Source organism: Muntiacus reevesi, chromosome 7 (assembly GCF_963930625.1).
Source record: "Muntiacus reevesi chromosome 7, mMunRee1.1, whole genome shotgun sequence".
Taxonomy (NCBI): Eukaryota; Metazoa; Chordata; class Mammalia; order Artiodactyla; family Cervidae; genus Muntiacus; species Muntiacus reevesi.
In genome coordinates, this window is record NC_089255.1 from 8,966,168 (window position 1) to 8,986,011 (window position 19,844).

At 42.1% G+C, this 19,844-nt stretch overlaps 1 protein-coding gene across 1 annotated transcript in view; it reads right to left on the reverse strand.

Moving 5' to 3' along the window:
- TBCA (tubulin folding cofactor A) overlaps positions 1-13,734 on the reverse strand; it is a 77,306-nt gene extending 63,572 nt beyond the window's left edge. The window contains exon 1 of the mRNA XM_065941542.1: positions 13,579-13,734. Within this exon, the coding sequence (XP_065797614.1) occupies positions 13,579-13,631 (53 nt within the window). The 5' untranslated portion in view covers positions 13,632-13,734. The remainder of the gene's footprint in view (positions 1-13,578) is intronic.
- Positions 13,735-19,844: the final 6,110 nt, after the last annotated feature.

Genomic DNA, 19,844 nt, shown 5'->3' on the forward strand with positions numbered 1-19,844 from the left:
AGAAAGGAAAAACACTCAGAATGGATTCCAGAAATGCCTCCTAAATTACTGCAAGCCCTGCAACAGAAGTGGTGACTCTTCCACTGAGGGGTTGGAACAGAAGAAAGCACAGAGTCTGCGAGAACAAACGGTTGGGATCAAGGTAAGGCACATTCATTTGTCCTTTCCTCCTTCCCTTTCTTCCACACCCCCCACGCAACTCCAATCAAAGAACATATCCCCCACGGGTAAGAGGGGGATATTAGATAGTTCTTTAAGAAAACAGAGAAAGGAGACAGCCAGGAAACTTCTGCAGAGGTGGTGACGTCTTCTGAGACCTGAGTCCAAATCCTCACATGAGACAGGCCCTGTAGGATCTATACCCTCTCCCTCCTACTTCTGAAAGTGTCTCCTACACTTCCTCCCCTTTATCACTTGGATGTTCTTCCCCAAACAGGCCAATCATTATTTTCCAAGCCTTTGTATTAACTGTTGATCTTGTCTGAAAGGTTCTTCCCCCATACAGTCCATGGCTCTTCTTGGCCATACTTGGCCATCATGAAGATTAAGGACAGTTACACTCTCATATACCTGTAAACCATCCAGGGCCCATTCCTTATAAAAATCTGCCTTACACTATTATATATGTGCACTAAAAGCCATATTTAACAAAGTACATTGTAGCATCATTTGTAAAACTGGAAAAAGTTAAAACTAAATATTTACCAACACGAGAATGGAAAAAAAAACTAGTAAATTCACACAAGAGAATGAATTAGAGCTGACAGTTTCAACAAGAAGAAATCTCAAGAACAGTAATATGCACAGAAACTAGGTTACAGAAAGATTCCTACAATATGACACTACTCATAATTTTTAAATGAATCCATATTTTGATAGGTAATACATGATTCAAAATTACAAGAATTTCCTCCACCCCTGTCCTCAGTTACACAGTTTCTCTCCCAGGGACAACCAACATGACCAGTTTCCTATGTACCTTCCAGGCATATTTTATGTTACATAAGGCAGGTAAGTGTGCAGAACAATACTTTAATATGGTTCATGTATACCTACATATAAGCTAAAAGTTTAAAAATATGTGTGGAGGGACTTCCCTGGTGCTCTGGTGGTTAAAACTCTGAGCTGCCGCTGCACAGGGCATGGTTTCGATCCTGGGAAACCATGACGTGCACCGAGGTGGGAAAGATTCCACATAACGCGCACCACAACCAAAAAAACAAATGTGTGGAAGACAAAAATCAAATGCAGAATAATAATTACTTAAAGGCAAAGAAGAAAAGGAACAAATTCAGAAAGGGCACTGCAAGTGTAACTGCTGCTGCTGCTGCCGCTAAGTCGCTTCAGTCGTGTCCGACTCTGTGCGACCCCAGAGACGGCAGCCCACCAGGCTCCCCCGTCCCTGGATTCTCCAGGCAAGAACACTGGAGTGGGGTGCCATTGCCTTCTCCAGCAAGTATAACTATATTGTTTCATTTCAGGTTTATTATGCTTTTTCTAGATTTTTCTCATACATGAAATAACTTTTTTTCTTCATAAAATAGATGAAGAAGATCACATTTGAGAAAATAATTAGTGTCAGATAAAGTCTGAAACCAGAGGATACTAAAGTAAGGGCATAAAGTCAATCATTTAAAATGAGTTTAAAGCTCAGGAGAAAGCTGAAGATTTGGGATTTATGTAAAGAGATACGAGACACCTGCAATTCTAAGAAGAAATGTTAAGATATACATACACTGTAAAGTTTAATAGAACAAAAATTCTTTAAGGACTGGGCCCAAAATTTTGACATATTAAGTTTCCCTTAAATATCACCTACTACCCATAATGAGATTTCAATTTACCTATATCGTTACTATTTTTCTTAGGTTTCAGGAAAAAATCCTGGTATAGATGAGTCTATTTATGTAATTAACTTATCAATAGGCAGTTACACCACACACACAATTTTAGTAAGTTAGAATCAAAAGGAGATGGTGCTCTGGTTAGCTCTAGGTAAACTACAAAACCTTTTTTAGATTAAACTTACTAATAATTGAAAATGTTTCAACAATAGACTTTCTTTCTAGTTGCAAAAAGTCCTGGGTGAGGGTGGAAGGGAGGCTCAGGAGGAAGGGGATGTATGTTCACTTCTGGCTGATTCATGTTGCCCAGCAGACTACACACAACTGCAGAGCAATTATCCTTGAATTAAAACCACATCTTAAAAAAAAACCCTTCAAAGTTGTCAACTTTGAAAGAAATCTTTGATATAAACATATTTTATATTTCATTTCTCTAACAAAAACACTATCCTGACAAAAGTCTTTAAGTGAAGACTGGGTACCCGCAGCTATTTTATTGCTCTTTTGAAGTATAACTGGAGTATTCAGCAATCTCTCTCTTTTCAGTCTCTCACTTTTAGTTACAAAAGCAAACTTCAATTATGTGAGCTGTTCCCCCTCATATAATTGACTTCTTTTCTGGTTTTCCCCATTCCTTGGCTCAATTTGCAAATAGGTATTAAATGCCTGTTTTAGTATAAACAATGTATTATATACCATCCCTTTGGTCCCTAAAAAGATGAAAAGAACTGCTTGGCCTTAAGAAAATTTTTGTAAATCTTAAATAGTGCAGAGGCCTTAGAACTTAACATCCTAGGTTTGAAATGAAAAGCACTGTACCAGTAATCTAAGATGACTTACACTTCAGTAAACCTACAGGTCTTCAAAGGCTTCATAGAGTACAGACGTATTTCAGGCAATGATGCACATTAAAAGCATATCATTTTAGTATGGTTCAGAAACTGAGGGTCATTTAGTGAAAAAGTAGATGCCTACTTGTTTGGAGACAAATAAACCCTAAGTTAAAGCACATGTGCACACATAAGGCTCCGTAAGATATTTCTTTAGCACAGGTAAAAGAATATCAACAACAAATAGGGAACTTAGTTTAAAAAATATTAAGGAGGGTTTGAAAATAACTAGCATTAGAATTGTAGGGACATCTTCTGACAGTTGTGGTGAATCATTTATAGGTTTCAGAATAAGGACTCTTAAAAACTTGCTACTCACTTGATTACTCTTCCCTGAGATAAACTGTATGGAAGTGCAATGAGAGGGAAACTGGTTTTGACACATTAGGTAAATGAAGTTGATACAGTATTTTTTAAGGTGTTAAAAAAGATGGGGTCACTGATAGAAACAGAGATATTTTGCTGGGGTTTCAAAGCAGGGAATCAATGCCTCAGCAATTTAAAGACAAACAGCCACTACCAAGTCCTGGAGATCAATTCAAAACACAAGTTTCATGCTCCTGTCTTCTCTCTCTAGAGTCAATCAGTGAAAATGACAAATAAGGGTTTTTTCCCACAATTTAAAAGAAAGCATGGGACTTCCCTGGTGGTCCAGTGGTTAAGACTCTGGGCTTCCAATGCAGGGGACACAGGTTTGATCCCTGATCAGGGAACTAAGATTCCATATGCCATGTGGCACAGTCAAACAATGTTTAAAAGAAAACATGTTTCAGGGACGGAATCCCATGTTCCAAGTTCCAAGGATGGAGGTTCATGACACTGTACAGGAGGCAGTGATCAAGACCATCCCCAAGAAAAAGAAATGCAAAAGGCAAACTGCACTCATTTTGCACTACCGCACAATTGCACTCATCTCACATGCTAGCAAAGTAATGCTCAAAATTCTCCAAGCCAGGCTTCAACATTATGTGAACCAAGAACTTATAGATGTTCAAGCTGGATTTAGAAAAGGCAGAGGAACCAGAGATCAAATTGCCAACATCCAATGGATCATAGACAAAGCAAGAGTTCCAGAAAAACTTCTGCTTTATTGACTACGGCCAAGTCTCTGACTGTGTGAGCCACAACAAACTGTGGAAAATTCTTCAAGAGATGGGAGTATCAGATCACCTTACCTGCCTCCTGAGAAATCTGTATACAGGTCAAGAAGAAACAGTTAGAACCAGACATGGAACAACGGACTGGTTCCAAATTGGGAAAGGAGTACATCAAGACTGTATATTGTCACCCTGCTTATTTAACTTATATGCAGAGTACATTATGTGAAATGCCAGACTGGATGAAGCACAAGCTGGAATCAAGACTGCCGGGGGAAATATCAATAAAAATATGCAGATAACACCACCCTTATGGCAGAAAGTGAAGAACTAAAGAGCCTCTTGATGAAAGTGAAACAGGAGAATGAAAAAGCTGGCTTAAAACTCAACATTCAAAAAACGAAGATCATGGCATCCGGTTCCATCACTTCTTGGCAAATAGATGGGGAAACAATGGAAACAGTGACAGACTTGGGTTCTAAAATCACTGCAGACGGCGACTGCAGCCATGAAATTAAAAGATGCTTGCTCCTTGGAAGAAAAGCTATGACCAACCTAGACAGCATATTAAAAAGCAGAGACATTACTTGGCCAACAAAGGTCCGTCTAGTCAAGGCTGTGGTTTTTCCAGTACTCATGTACTCTCACTTGTGAGAGTCCGGTGGATAGCAAGGAGAGCCAACCAGTTCATCCTAAAGGAGATCAGTCCTGAATATTCATTGGAAGGACTGATGCTGAAGCTAAAGCTCCAATACTTTGGCCACCTGATGGGAAGAACTGACTCACTGGAAAAGACTCTGATGCTGGGAAAGATTGAAGGCAGGAGGAGAAGGGGATGACAAAGGATGAGATGGTTGGATGGCATCACCGACTCAATGGACACGAGTCTGAGTAAACTCCAGGAGTTGGGGATGGACAGGGAAGCCTGGCGTGCTGCAGTCCACGGGGTCAAAAAGTGTTGGACACAAATGAGCTACTGAACTGAAGTTCCAGGGTCTCTCCTGGAGAGACTACACTGTTTATACATCTACAGAACGAGGATGATGATGACAACAGTTAATAAATACTGAACACATATTAACATACATTGAACATAACGTCAGGCATTGGGCTAAGTGCTTTACATGATTACCTTAAAATTTTCCAAACAACAGAACAAGAAAGATACTATCATTAACCCATTCTCCAGCTAAAAAAACTCGGGCTTTTAAAGTTTAAGTAACTTGCTCAGGGTCACCAATGTAGTAAGTGAAGCCTGGGTTTCCATCTCCTTAACTCCAACTGTAGCAATGATATAGTAACTATAATGCTGTGACATCATAATTGATTCAATAGCTCCCTACTGCTTATCAGGTCAAAAAGTCCTTATAGAAGGACTTCTCTGGTGGTCCAGTGGCTAAGACTGCACTCCCAAAGCTGGGGGCCAGGGTTCAATTCCCAGTTAGGGAACTAGATCCCACACGCAGCAACTAAGAGTTCACATGCCACAGTGAAGATCAAAGACTCCCACATGATGCAACTAAAACCCAGCACAGCCAAATCAGTACTTTCTTTTAAAGCTTACAAAATTATTTTTAAAAATCCTTATAGAATAAGACATGAATTTGTCCACTGGAAAGACTTCTACTGAACATATACTATATGCCAACACCATACCAAGTGCTTCAAAGACAGAGGTTCTGAGTGAAGACGCTAAATAAGTGATCTTTGGATCAGTCATTGTTATTTTTAAATGAGCTCTATTTGGAAACATTAAACAGCATCACAGTTGGAATTTTGGAAATGGAAAGTTGAAATAGGAAGACCACACATCTAAGCATTTATATTATAAATACTTCTGGACTACTATTTTTAACAAAAATTTCCAACCTGGCTTACTACAGATTTTAAACATTTTCTACCAAACAAAACAACGCAATGAAAACACAGAACATATCCACACACACACACAGAGGAGTCAAAGGATCTTCCATTTCCATATTCAACTTGCAGAACAACACAGATTGTGCTGAGAAAACCACGGTCATGAGTGGCCTTAGCTTTCTTCCTTTACAGCTTAGAGAGACATCTGGTCGACAGCTGTGTAGCTCCTAAGAGTTATGTTTGCCAAGGAGCTGGCAGAAGGTGGGGAAGAGCTGACCACCTGCAATCCATTTTGACAATGGCTTTGACCACCACTTTGGAGAACTGGATACAATATAGAAATTCCAAAGAGTTGGCTGAATTTCAAGGTAGGAAGCTGGCCATTTTGGCTGAACTTACTTTAACTCACATCAAAAGCCTATGATGTGGAAGAGGAGGAGAAAACACTAAAATATGAAAAGTTACTAAAGCTTACAAGAAAAGTTTACAAGACTATGTCCTAAACCTCTCCCAGATACTGTCCATCCTATCTTCAGCCATAATTACTTTAAAAGGGGTAAGTATACACAACTACAACTAAAGGGGCAAGCAAGAGACAAGTACAACTAATGGCAGAAAACTCTATCTCCACATAACATACGAATCATTCATATTTATCATGACGTACATGTGCCATCCATAGTTTTCACTTTTGGGTCAAGATAAAATAAAAAACAGCATGTATACGCACACATAATGTAAGTCAGGACTACATATATGTTTAACAATGTGGCAATTTTACTTACCACCTGTGCTTTTCTAATGCCTGCCATATAACGTGTGTGTGTATGTGTGTGTGTAAGTGTGTGTGTATATATATATATATATACATATATCATACCTAGTTGTTTATTACAGGTATGGATATAAACAAACTTGGGAAGATGCAACAGTGTGGGAAAGGTCCTTGCTTTATAAAAAAAAAAATCGATACAATTTCCCCACAGATTCATGATGTAAAATTCTATAATCAAGGCTTGTAGATTTGTAATTATGGTATGTCAGCTACATTTAAACAAGAGTGTTAAAAGATTGTTAAAGTTAAACTAACACAATTGCAGTGTGAATTGTCCTAGTCTCATTCTAATCTACTGGTGTCACTTTCATTTAATCAGAGAAAAACTATGGGCCAATGTCAGAGCTATTTCCAATGCCCTAACATTCTTTGTTCACATTGGATTTTAAGCCATTACCAACCTAAAATGGTTATAAAAAGATAAGTTTCAGAAAGCATTTTTAATCAATTAATTCACTCACCAATGGGCATTTTTAGCAAGCTTTATTGAAAAATAAGTTAACTTAAAGTTATTAAATAACCTTTTATGTTAAATGAATGAAAACATTATGGTCTTGCAGAAGAATTTCTTGAATTTACCATAAACACAGCTTTTTTAAAAAAACACCCTTATTTATAAACTGAAATCATACTTGGAAACTTATGGCAGACATATGTCATTTAGCTGAAATAACATATCAGCATTTAAAATATAAATGCTATTTTTTCTTCTGCTCTATTGAAAAATGGGGCAAAGGGTATCTTTAATAAATGGTACTGAGAAAACTGGACAGCTATATGCAGAAGAATCAAATTGGATTACTTTCTCATACCATATACAAAAATAAGACTTAAAAGTAGTATCTGAAATCATAAAACTTCCAGAAGAAAAAATAGGCACTATATTTTTTCACATCAGTCTTAACAATATCTTTTTGGATCTGGTCCCTCAGGCAAGGGAACCAAAAACAAGAATAAACAAACGGGACCAATCAAACTAAACATCAAGCAAAGCACCAACAGAGGGGAGGCAACTGCTGAGCTGCAGAAGCGGTCCAAAAACCTGCTTCCGACAAAGAAAGGACTAACAACCAGACTACACAAAACCTCACATAACTCAGGATAAAAACAAAAACACAAAACCTGATTTAAAAGAAGAGAAATGTGTACAAGACCTGAACGGACATTTTTCCAAAGGAGATACACAGGTGGCCAACAGGGATGTGAAAAGATGCTCACCACCACTCATCATCAGGGAAATGCAAGTTAAAACCACAATGAGATATCCCGCACACCTGTCAGAATGCACACCTGTCAGAATGGCTGTTATTGAAAAGAAAACAATGGATGTGGAGAAGAGGAACCCTGTGTACTGCTGATGGAAATGTAAACTGGTGCAGCCAGTATGGGAAACAGTATGGGATTCCTCAAAAAACTAAAAATAAAACCACCATGTGATCCAGCGATTCCACTCTTGAGTACTTACCCAAAAAAACCCCAAATACTAAGGTAAAAGATACATACATTCCTGTGTTCTTTGCAGCATCTGCAAAGTGCCCATGAATTTGTTGTTGCTGCTGCTATTGTTGTTCAGTCACTGAGTTGTGTCCAGCTCTTTGTGACCGCGTGGACTGCAGCCTGCCAGGTTCCCCTCTGTGACCCCGGGGACTGCAGCCTGCCAGGTTCCCCTCTGTGACCCCGTGGACTGCAGCCTGCCAGGTTCCCCTCAGTGACCCCGGAGACTGCAGCCTGCCAGGTTCCCCTCAGTGACCCCGGGGACTGCAGCCTGCCAGGTTCCTCTCTGTGACCCCGTGGACTGCAGCCTGCCAGGTTCCTCTCTGTGACCCCGTGGACTGCAGCCTGCCAGGTTCCTCTCTGTGACCCCGTGGACTGCAGCCTGCCAGGTTCCTCTCTCCTCCACTGTCTCCCAGAGTCTGCTCAAACCCATGTCCACTGAGTGCATGAACAGAGCAACGGATAAGAAAGTGTGATTGAGAAATACAGCGCACACATACAATGAAGTACTAGCCTTAAAGAAGAATGACATCTTGCCACTTGTGACAACATTGGTGGACTTAGAGAGTATTACGCCAAGTGAAACAAGTCAGATAGAAAAAAACAAATGCTGTATGATTTCATCTACATGTGAGATCTAAAACACAAAACAAGTGAACAAATACAACTAGACAGAAACAGAATCAAACACAGAATAAACAGGTGGTTGCCCGGAAGAGACATATAGGGGGAGGCAAATAAGTGAGGGAGATTAAGAGGCATAAGCTTTCAGCTATAAAATATTAACAATGAGTCATGGTGACCAAGGGGAGAGGGGGAGGAGGGAGGAACTGGGACACTGGGATTGAAAGATACACACTGCTGATACTGTGCATAAAATAGATAACTGGCCAGAACATCCTGTGCAGCCCTGGGAACTCCACTCGACGCTCCGCGGCGGCCTGACTGGGAAGGTGACCCAAGGCAAGGGGCACACGTGCAGCTGACCCGCTCTGCAGCACCACAGAGACCAGCGCAGCACCGCGAAGCAACTAGATTCTAATAAAAATTAACTAAAACGTTATCTCAATAAAACCAGAGGGGGAAAAAATGCCATATCTTCTACTTCAGAGAGAACTATTTTCCAAATCACCAATAATTTAATACAGAAAAAAAAGGCTACTATGGCAAAACTTTGTGTTTACAGGATGCATTTAAATTTTAATTTAAGTAAAGTACAACATTTACTTCACCGTTGTACTATCATCAAATAGTCTCGAAATAATCACAGCACACAGAAACACTGCTATGTTTGGTAGGTATATACGTACTAATACAAATCATCCTGGTGTCCTCGAGACTTTCCCAACTTCAGCACTGTAGGTTCCACATCCCGGAAACCCTTCAGTCCCAAGTAAACCCTACAACTGATGCCAGTGAGACACTAGGGGGGAGGGAAGGGGAAGAAAAGGTGTACAGTTCTGCACTGGAAAAGAAGAAATCTGGAGTCATATTTGATAACTCCTTGCTAGGACTGCCAGATTAGCTGTGACCCAGTCACAGTTAAGTAGGTCTAGCAATCTGGAACAGGGATTCAAATCTTTAAAAAGAGCCTGCCAGAGCCAAACCTACCAACCAATACCCACTAACAATGAATCACATGTGAACACTGGCTACTTCTTCAAGTAACTTAGTATAATTACTCACTCTGAGTACACATATATCTCTATAGCTCGCAGCCAGAATTATCCCTGAGAAGACAATCATGTTGCAGGGAAAGAGATATCTGACAAGTCCTAGGAGTGACAAACTCGGCACCAAGTCAGAATCAGTGCTGTCTAACTAATAACCCCTTCCTAGTAACTGGACTCTCCTGTTTCTAGGAATCTAACCTCTTCTCTTGAAATCTATTTCTGGAAATCAGATCCTTTGCCTTTGTTACAATGTGAGGTAACAAAGTTTCTCTACGACTAGAGCACTGTTGAGGCTTCTTTCCTTACAGTCTGAAGTCACTGTTTTGCCAACATGCTGAAAAGTGCATCTTTCCACTCACTGTTTGATCTCTCTGTTGCCAAATACCAGCATCTATTTATCGTCTGTTTCCATACTCCAGTAGCATTCCATCTGCCTGCCCAGATTTCTTTCTAAATTAAAGCCCACTACAGGGAATTCCTAGATCACCTGAAGAATTTTAGCAGATCTGATCAGACGCTAAACTCTAAGAATTCACCCTCCCTAGTACAGCCTACCCAAACTGAACTCTAGGACTAATACCTAGAATATATTTCTAAGTGGCTTTCAATTCCTGGAAAGAAAACTGAAGGAATTCAGGGCTTGAATGACTTATAAATCTCTTTTTCCAAATAAAAGTTGTTACTTCTGAAGGTAAATGAGACTATGGGAAATGAACATCTTGACGAGAAAAAAGGTGCTGAGACCAGAAATTGAATTTTAGATGACAGCTTTTTAAAACCAATGCTTTTATGAACGGGAGTTCATAAAACCAAGAACATGTCTGAATCATGGAACTAATTGAGAAGTCTCTGAAACTAACTTTGGAGAGGAGAAAAAAATGCATATAATGCATTTTAAAAATGCATCTTTTTATAATAAAAGATGTTTAACTTATATAGAGAAGAATATAATGAAGATGAATGACCATTCATCTCCAACAATTACTAACGTGTTGCCACATATGCCTCATCTATTCCCTTTCCTTTGCTGAAGTACAACGCAGAATTCTAAAAAACAGCATACTAAGGCAGATGTTGGAAGGAGTCAAAGTAAAATAATTTTCAAGAAAAAGTAACAGAAGAGAGAATAGCAAACAATATTTACAGGTTGAGCGTTATCTACCAAGACAAAATATGGTTAATAAAAAGCTAAAATACAAATTTTATGGCTTTTTTAACCATATCTCATTTCAGTACATACAGACAAGCTCTAACCAAAATGCCAACAGAACAGCCATGAAAAAATATACAGTAGGCATTTGTTTAATTTATAAGCAATTTGAGATATTATAGTAAATTATGAAGGGATTTCATTAAAATGATAAATGAATATAAGTATAAAGAATCAAAATTAAACTTTGATAATGCTCTATTATTGAAATAAAATGAAAAGAAACCTTTATTTCCGAGCAGTATCTGTAAGTACTTAGGAATCTTTGAAAGCCTAGAAACTTAATTATGCAAATAAGTTGTTTGTTGCTGTTGTGCCCAGTCATGTCCTCTCTTTCCAACCCCAGGGTCTGTAGCCTGCCAGGCTCCTCTGTCCATGGAATTTTCCAGGCAGAAATACTGGAGTGGGTTGCCATTTTCTACTCCAGGGACTCTTTCCTACCGAGGGATCTAACTCACATCTCTTGCATCTCCTGCACTGGCAAGCAGATTCTTTACCATTGTACCACCTGGGATGTCCCAAATCAGTGTGTCTCCCAAAAATAACAAATGTTGCTGAGGATGTGGAGAAAAGGGAATCCTTGTACATTGTTGGTAGGAACAGAAATTGGTGCAGCCAGTATGGGAAACAGCATCAAGGTTCCTCAAAAAATTAAAAACAGAACCACCATATGATCCAGCAATTCCACTCCTGGGTATTTATCTGAAGAAAATGAACACACCAAATCTGAAAAGATACACGAACCCCAATGTTTGCAGCAGCATCATTTATGGAAGCAACCTGAGTATCCATCAACTGATGAATGGACACAGAAAATGGCACACACTGACACCACAGACTACTCAGCCATAAAAAAGAACGGAACTCTGCCATTTGCAACGATACAGATGAACCTGGAGGGCGTTGTGGTCAGTGAAGTCAGTCAGACAGAGAAAGACAAATACTGCATGTTATCATAAAACATGGAATCTAAAAAATAAAACACATTAAGGAATATGGCAAATCAGGAACTGACTCACAGAGCAAACTAGTGGCCACCAGCTGGGTAAGGGAATGGACAGCACAGGGAATGCAGTCAATATAACAACTTTAAATGGAGAGTAAATAATAAAATTCTGAATCTCTATGTTACATACCTGAAATTAATACTGTAAATCAACTACACCTCAATAAAAAAGAAGTCATTTCTCATGACTTTCCATCTAAAGCACTCTTCATCATATCCTTTTGGATATTTTGCCAAATAGATTTATGAAAATGACATAACCAAAGCAAGCATAACAAAAGTGAACAACAGAACTCTGAGTAACAGCGCAAATTATGTTTTCAATTACACATCTCAACTCTCCTACTATCACACATTAAAAAAATACCCTTGGGGTGGGGCACTGCAACTTAAAACAAAAGACTGTAGGTTAGAAACCTTAGTTCTTCCCCTGTTCTGACACTAACTAGCAATGACCCCGAACAAGTTTACTTTTTCTATTTTAACTTCAAAGCTCAGTTTCTCATTTGTAAAATAGGAATACAAATCATAGCATTAGTAAACATGTACTAGTAGTTTCCACATACTGTTAAACAGAACAGCAGGTGCCTGCAACAACTGCATGAGGCTGGTACTCCATTTTACAAAGGGGGAAACTGAGGCAGATGTCATGTCTTCAACAGTACATAACATGGCAGAACCCAGACTGGAAGTCAAGCACTCTCACTCCAGAAAAGCTGTCCCACTTCACTACTACTTAGCCTTAACAATGACGGTTTCTAGGAGAGCAGAGTAAGGCTCTACTAATAAAGCCTCAGAGGCAACAGCTTCATAAGTGAATCCATGCTCCCCTTTGCCTTGTCATTCCTCTGGTGAAAATATCAACACAGAGAGGAAAGGTGTGCAAAAAGGAAGAAGTCAGAGAGCTAGGATTAGACAGATTTACTACCAAATAACCTGCTTCTTCAGAAGGCTGTTCATCTTTTCTCTTGGAAGTTTGATCTTCTGGGGTCTGAACAATAAAGTTCTCACAAGCACTCCAGTGTCTAACCACGGTTGGAATTACGACGAATTACCAGACAGGCCTACCCAGGATGGTTACTTTGCATCCTATATAAAGGCTCTGGGGCGAGCCGCGGGGACGCTGGCCGGGGAGAGCGAGGCCTCGGAAGTTTGTCGAGAGCGTTGGAAGCTCACGGCCCAGTTTAGGACTGTCCCGCCTGCCATGTTGGATGACAGGGCGCCCGCCAGCTCCCATTCCGGGTAAGGCCGGCCTCAGGACGCCCTCCTAAACTTCTGAACGGGCTCGCGCCTCCACCTCAGCGCAGGCAGAGGCCTGGAAGCGCCGGCTCCAGCCAGGTTCTCCAGGGAGATCCGGGGCACGACCGCAGGGGGCCGGGCCGCCGCCCTCCGTCTCCGCGGGCGCGGGAGGGGTGCGGCCCAGGGACCCTCGCCGCTCCCCCGCCGGCCTTTCAAAGGAACAGGGGCAGGGAGCGGAGGGGCGAGGCCGGCAGGCTCGGGCACCTGCGCGCCCCCCGCGTCCCCGCCCCGAGCCCACCGGCCGGGGCGCCCCAGGTGAGGCCTGGGGTCCGGGGCCCGCCTCGGGCCTGCGCTCCGCCGGGCCCCTCGGCCGCCGGAGGGTGAGGGAGAGGAGGCAGCGGCCGCGGCGCCGCTTCCGGCTCCTTACCGCTTCACCACGCCGGTTTTGATCTTGATCTGCCTCACGCGAGGATCGGCCATGGTCCCTCGAGCGCCGCGGGAAGGAGGGGCTGAGAACCGGGGTAACCGTGGCGGGGACGGCGCGGAGGAGGCGGGGCTGTCGGCGTAGCCGGCGCGGCCGGCGCGCGTGCGCACACCCCGCCGCGGGGCCGCACCCGCAGGGCGGGCGCTGGGAGACGGGGGTCCGTGGGCCGCTCACCGCCGACCGCCCTGCCCGGCCTCCACCCAGTTCCCCGGTCGCGGAACCTGCGCTCGTCTAGCTCAAATGGCTCCTCTTTAGTTCTTAAACAAGCCTCCGTTTAGTGTGGATACAAGTTAACACTTTTCCCGGTCTCCGCAATCTGGGCTTTGGGGAAACTTCAGTGTCTCCCCGGATAGGCTGCTTTGGCCATGGCATGGCTTTGCGAGATTCTCTGCTTAACGGACGGGGTGACCCAAAACTTGAAGATATTTTCGGTGTCATTATCTTATGTAAATGGGGCAGAATGATGCAGGTTTAAAGAAATAAAACACCATCACTCACGTAGTTAAGAGAATCCTTACCCTCTAGTCCAGACCTCGGCATTTACGTGGATAAATGCACCTAATAAATAGTCATTACCTCAAGTGTATCTTAAACATTCCACTTAGAAAATTTGTGTGACACCAAAAGCTTGGGCTTCGTGGTCAAGTCAACCCGCGGGCATTCGGGGTTTTACCCTTTAACGGTTAGATGACCCTGACCACGTAGGCCACTTAACCTCATCGCCGAGCCTTTTGCCTTGTATGCAAAATAGAAAAATTAATGTCCGCTTTCAGAGTAGGGGCGTCCCTGGTGCTCAGCTGGTAAAGAATCCACCTGCAATGCGGGAGACCTGGGTTCGATCCCTGGGTTGGGAAGATGCCCTGGAGAAGGGAAAGGCTACCCACTCCAGTGCTCTGGCCTGGAGAATCCCATAGACTGTATAGTTCATGGGGTCGCAAAGAGTCCAACACAACTGAGGGACTTTCACTTACAGAGTAGATATGAAGCTTAAAGCAATGCCTGGCACATGATAGATACTCAACAGTTTTTGACTGTTGCTTTATATTTCCAGAATAGCTACTGCATAAAATGAGGCAGGCCTCCAGTGAGCTCCATCCGCCCTCTTCCTGATGGGGTCCCCCAGAGAACGCAGGCAGTGCTCCTTTCTTTTCTAGCTTGGTGGCATCATTCTTGAAAAACCTCAGTCTTTACCCTCGCCCACACTTGCTTCCCTCCTGGTTTCTGTGACTAGATCCGGACAGGTCAAGACTCTGACAGTTCAAGAACTTCAATATAAATCCAACATCAAAGCACACCTCCTGGGGACTTCCCTGGTGGCCCAGTGGTTAAGATCCTGTGCTCCCAAAGCAGGGGGCACAGGTTCGATCCCTGGTTGGGGAACTAGATTCCACATGCTGCAATGAAAGCTCTCAGACAGGGTAAGTAGGACCTGGCACAGCTAAATAAATAAATAAATATTTTTTTAAAAACCTACCTCTTGGAGAAAGTCTAGCAAGACTGACCTCTGTCTATTTCATGCTCCTTGGATACTTTGGAATCACCCAATATTCATTTTTATTTGGGGTATCTTTCTTTTAAAACCTATGTTTGAGTTCTTCATGAGAATGTGCTTACTTAACTTTTCATTGGATTACAAATTTCTTTAGAGACAAAAATCTTGTCTTCTGTAAATCTTCCTCTCCTAACCTCCACCTGTGTTCAGTATACTGCAGGTGTTAAATTCAATAAATATTGTTATCATACTGGTTGGCAAACTGAAATACAATTTCAAGTGACACAGCAGAGCTATGACATATGGGGTGTGAGGAGTAAAAATAAAAATAAAATTTAAAAAAATGGACTCACCATAGCAAAATGCTACAATCAGAAATCCAGTAGATCATTCAATTCAGTTCAGTCACTCAGTCGCTCAGTCCTGTCTGACTCTTGGCGACCCCATGTATCGTTAATATAAAGTTATTAGGTAACCCCTTAAACCAAAGAAACAATAACAGTAAAACCCACACATCAAAAGATTGTGAAGCTCCGGTTCTTGCTACTCTCAAGGATCTTCCTTCAGTCAGGCAACAAAAACTTTGTAACACTTCATTCTTTGCTTTTTGCCATGGTTTCCAGAACCTCTGACCTCAGTTCTGCAATGATTTGCAGCTTCTCCCTCAGCCTAGGTTTTTGATGTAAATACCTATTATCTCACCAAACCCCCAACTCTGCCTCCACCCATTTGCTTTTTGTCCCCTTCGTTTTAACGATCTTGTATGTGTGAACCAGTAATAAATAAACGTAATACACCAGCCAAAAGACCTTTGGTGCTGCTGTACACACCCAGTCCTACACTCAGGCCTTCCCCAATGGCTTAGCAGGTGAAGAATCCACCTGCAACGCAGGAGACACAGGAGACACTGGTTTGATCCTTGGGTCCGGAAGATCCCCTGGAGAAGGATATGGCAACCCACCTCAGTATTCTCGCCTGGGAAATCCCATGGACAGAGGAGCCTGGCGACCTACAGTTCAAAGGGTCGCAAAGAGTTGGACGTGACTGAGCGACTAAGCACACAGCACATGCCCAGGCCCGCAGGGTGTGTTTCATATGTGTCTATGTGTCTGTATTGCACGCTTGAGGCTACACATTAAGATCATGGTGTTTGGCCCCATGCCTAAAGATAGGGAATAGGCAGAATATTTCCCAGTGTCAGGAATTTAGAGTAGTGGGTAAAAGCATGAACTCTGGGGCCAAACTGTCTAGAGTCACTTTCCAGCTCTACTTACTAACTGTGAAAACCTGGACAAATTACCAACCTTTCTATGCCCCAGTTTCTTCATCTGTAAAACATGGGTGATAATAATAACGTTGTTGTTGTTTTAGTTGCTAAGTCGTGTTAGACTCTTTTGCAACCCCATAGACTGTAGCCCGCTAGGCTCCTCTGTCCATGGGATTTTTCAGGCAAGAATACTGGAGTGGGTTGCCATTTTCTTCTCCAGAGGATATCCCTGACCCAGGAATTGAACCCACATCTCCTGCATTGCAGGTGAATTCTTTACCACTGAGCAAAGCCCAATTATAATAATACTTACCTGATAATGTTGTTATAAAGCCTAAATGAGTTAATATTTATAAAATGCTTAGGACAGGGCTGGTACTTAATTAAACCCCATACAAAGTGTTTGTTAAATAAATAAGTCATCTGGGAGGTGCTAAATAGGAAACTGAGTAAACAGTAGGATATACACTTGTATGAATATAAAAATATACATTATAATTAATGAGATTATGCTGAATTCCTGTTTGACTATTACCTGCATATAAAAAGGACCCATGTTGGACTTTTCCACCACTGTAGCCCAGCATGTAGCAATGCCTGGCACATAGCAGGTACTCAATAAATATTTCTTGAATTAATAAATCCCGCTTAAAAAATTTTTTTTTCTCCATTTAACAATATGTCATGGAGCCTTCTCATTCCAACAAAAGGGCTACCAAGATAATCTGGAACATCCCATCATCACCCCCCGATCCCATACACACACACACACACACACACACACACACATCTTTCTCTGTGCCTTGCTCCTTTGGGTCTGGACTTTGAGAAAGTAGACCAATGGAAGGTTATTTCTTGTTACTATGGGAGAGGACTGACCACAGGAGGCCTGCAAGATCTAGGCAAGCAGATGCCCTATGGTATTTGGAATAAAAACTATGCAAGCTGCATTTCTCACTGTTTGACACCCTTCTGTTCTGTTATCCTTAAGCCTTTTTTTTTTCTTGGCCACACCAAATGGCATGTGGGATCTTAGTTCTGCAACCAGGGATTGAACCTACCCCCCACAGTGGAAATGCACCACTGGACTGCCAAGGAGGTCCCATCCATAAACTTTAATTGAGTTCTGCTTAAAGATTCCAGCCTGGCCTCAGGTGAACTATAGGAATGAATCTGTAGGAGATTCTGTAAGTGATCAGTTTATCAACATTCATGGTTGAAGGCTGAAAAGATCTGAGAGATACCAAGGACTCATGAATCTGGCAGGACAAGAGGAAAGTCCAGCCATCTCCTCCCTGAGTGGCAATTCTCCATTACTAATAATCTTGGAGGGCTGAGGTGCTGTTTTATTAAAGAATGCTACGGCTTCCCTGACAAATACAAGCTGTTTTCACCACACTTACAGGGCTGTGAACTTAGTCTCCCCATCTCTGCATGTCATTCTCCCTCAACTGACTCCGAGCTCGTCGAGATTAGCGACCACATCATGTTCATCTTCGTTTCTCCAGCGTGAATCTTAATGCCTAATGGCAAGTAGATGCAGAGTAAGTATTTGCTGAGTTAAATAAAAGTCAAACAGGAGACTGACATAGATTTCTAACTTTGATGACAGCAAGAGACTGGTCATGTTTTTATCAACAGTACTTCTTTAAGTAATCTCTCCAGGGTGTCTCCCTCTAGTTGGTCATCCGGTTTTATGAAATGAAATTACAACATTATAGCAACTACACATTAGGCCCCATAGCCCTAATAAATGCTGTTTAAGCCACTAACTTTTGGGGCAATTCATTTTACATCCATATATAACTAGTAAAATGGTTATACGTGGGTTTCTTTTCGTCAAGGCTCATTTGGCTACTTGTACTGCTAAATGGCTAACCTGCCAGCAGGAAAAACCAATACTGGCCCCTTGATATGGCACCATCCCAAGAGAAGATTATCCAGTGGCAGCTTGTTTTCATAGGACCCCTTCCACCCTGAAAAATGCAGTGTAGCAACCCTGAGAGTACACAGCTCAGGTGTACCTTCAAGAGAAACTTCTGTAGGGAGCATAGTTGATTGTCAGCCTTAAACTTCCACAACTTTGAATTACTGAGCTAGTAGAGGTACCAAGGGGCTTCCCTGGTGGCTCAGATGTAAAGAATCCGCCTGCAATGCAGCAGACCCGGTTCAATCCCTGGGTTGTGAAGATCCCCTGGAGAAGGGAATGGCTACCCACCCCAGTATTCTTGCCTGCAGAATTCCATGGTCAGAGTAGCCTAGCAGGCTACCGTCCATGGGGTTGCAAAGAGTTGAACACAACTGAGCAACTTTCACTTCACTTCAGAGGCACTAAAGCCAGATGATTCCTCCAATGGGAAATCTTTACTTGGGAACTCACTATCAACTTGATCAAGATTTTATAAGAACTGCACTGCAGTTTGAACCTTTCTCTATTCAGTCTTTCCTCCCCTTCATCTTGTTCTGGGTGTCAGATCACCTGCTTTGTAATCTGAATGTTCTCCCTGCTATTTCTGCTCTCTCCCACCATATTCTTCACAGATGTTTCCTCCATAAATTCCCAGTGTCTAATCCTACCTTGGCATCTGCTTCTTGAAGAATCTAAAATGGCACAATGATCTATCCTTATCAGAACTGACATCTATTCCAGATATGGGTTTGTTTAATGACATGGTAAACTCATGACTCAACACTGCCTAAGATCAAAGGAAGTAGAACAAGGAGACCAAAGAATCTACTGGTCTTACATATGCCTCATCACCTAGAAGCAACCAGCTTAAAAGAACAACAGAATGGCCTGTGACAATAGAATGGCTATTGAATGGCAACAGAATGGCTAAAACGTCAATTCAGGGACAGTACACCATAGGATTGGGGCGCCATTCTCTAGGATATGATATATGTGCTGAGCTAATAGCTGACACATTGCCCCATAGAATACATGGAATGGAACCAGGAAACCAAGGGATGGAAATAGGATTGGGATCTTTCACCATCACATCCAGTAATCCACTTGTAGCATCCGTTCCTACAGAAGTCCATGCCACCCTAGGCTCTGTCAGATTAGAGGCCCTAGTTCCACGGAGAAAGCTTCTATGAGGAAAAAGTAGGAACTCCACTGAACTGGAAGCCATGCCTACCGTTTGATTGCTTTGGGCTCTTCATGGGAGTGTATCATCATGCAAGAAAAATAATTTACTAGTCATCAACACTGATGCCAAATTCCATAAGAAGCTAGGGTTGCAGCTTCACATGATCCAGAGAAGAGTCTGTCTGGAACTTAGGGCATTCTTTAGGAGTTTGTTGTAAGTCACCAAATTTGTGGTGATTTGTTACAGCAGCAAGAGGAAACGAAAACATCCACTGTGGGCTGATGTCACGTTGTGTGGCCAAGCCTTCTCTCACAAACGGTGTTTCTACCAACCCATAAAGATCAACCAGGGCATTAAC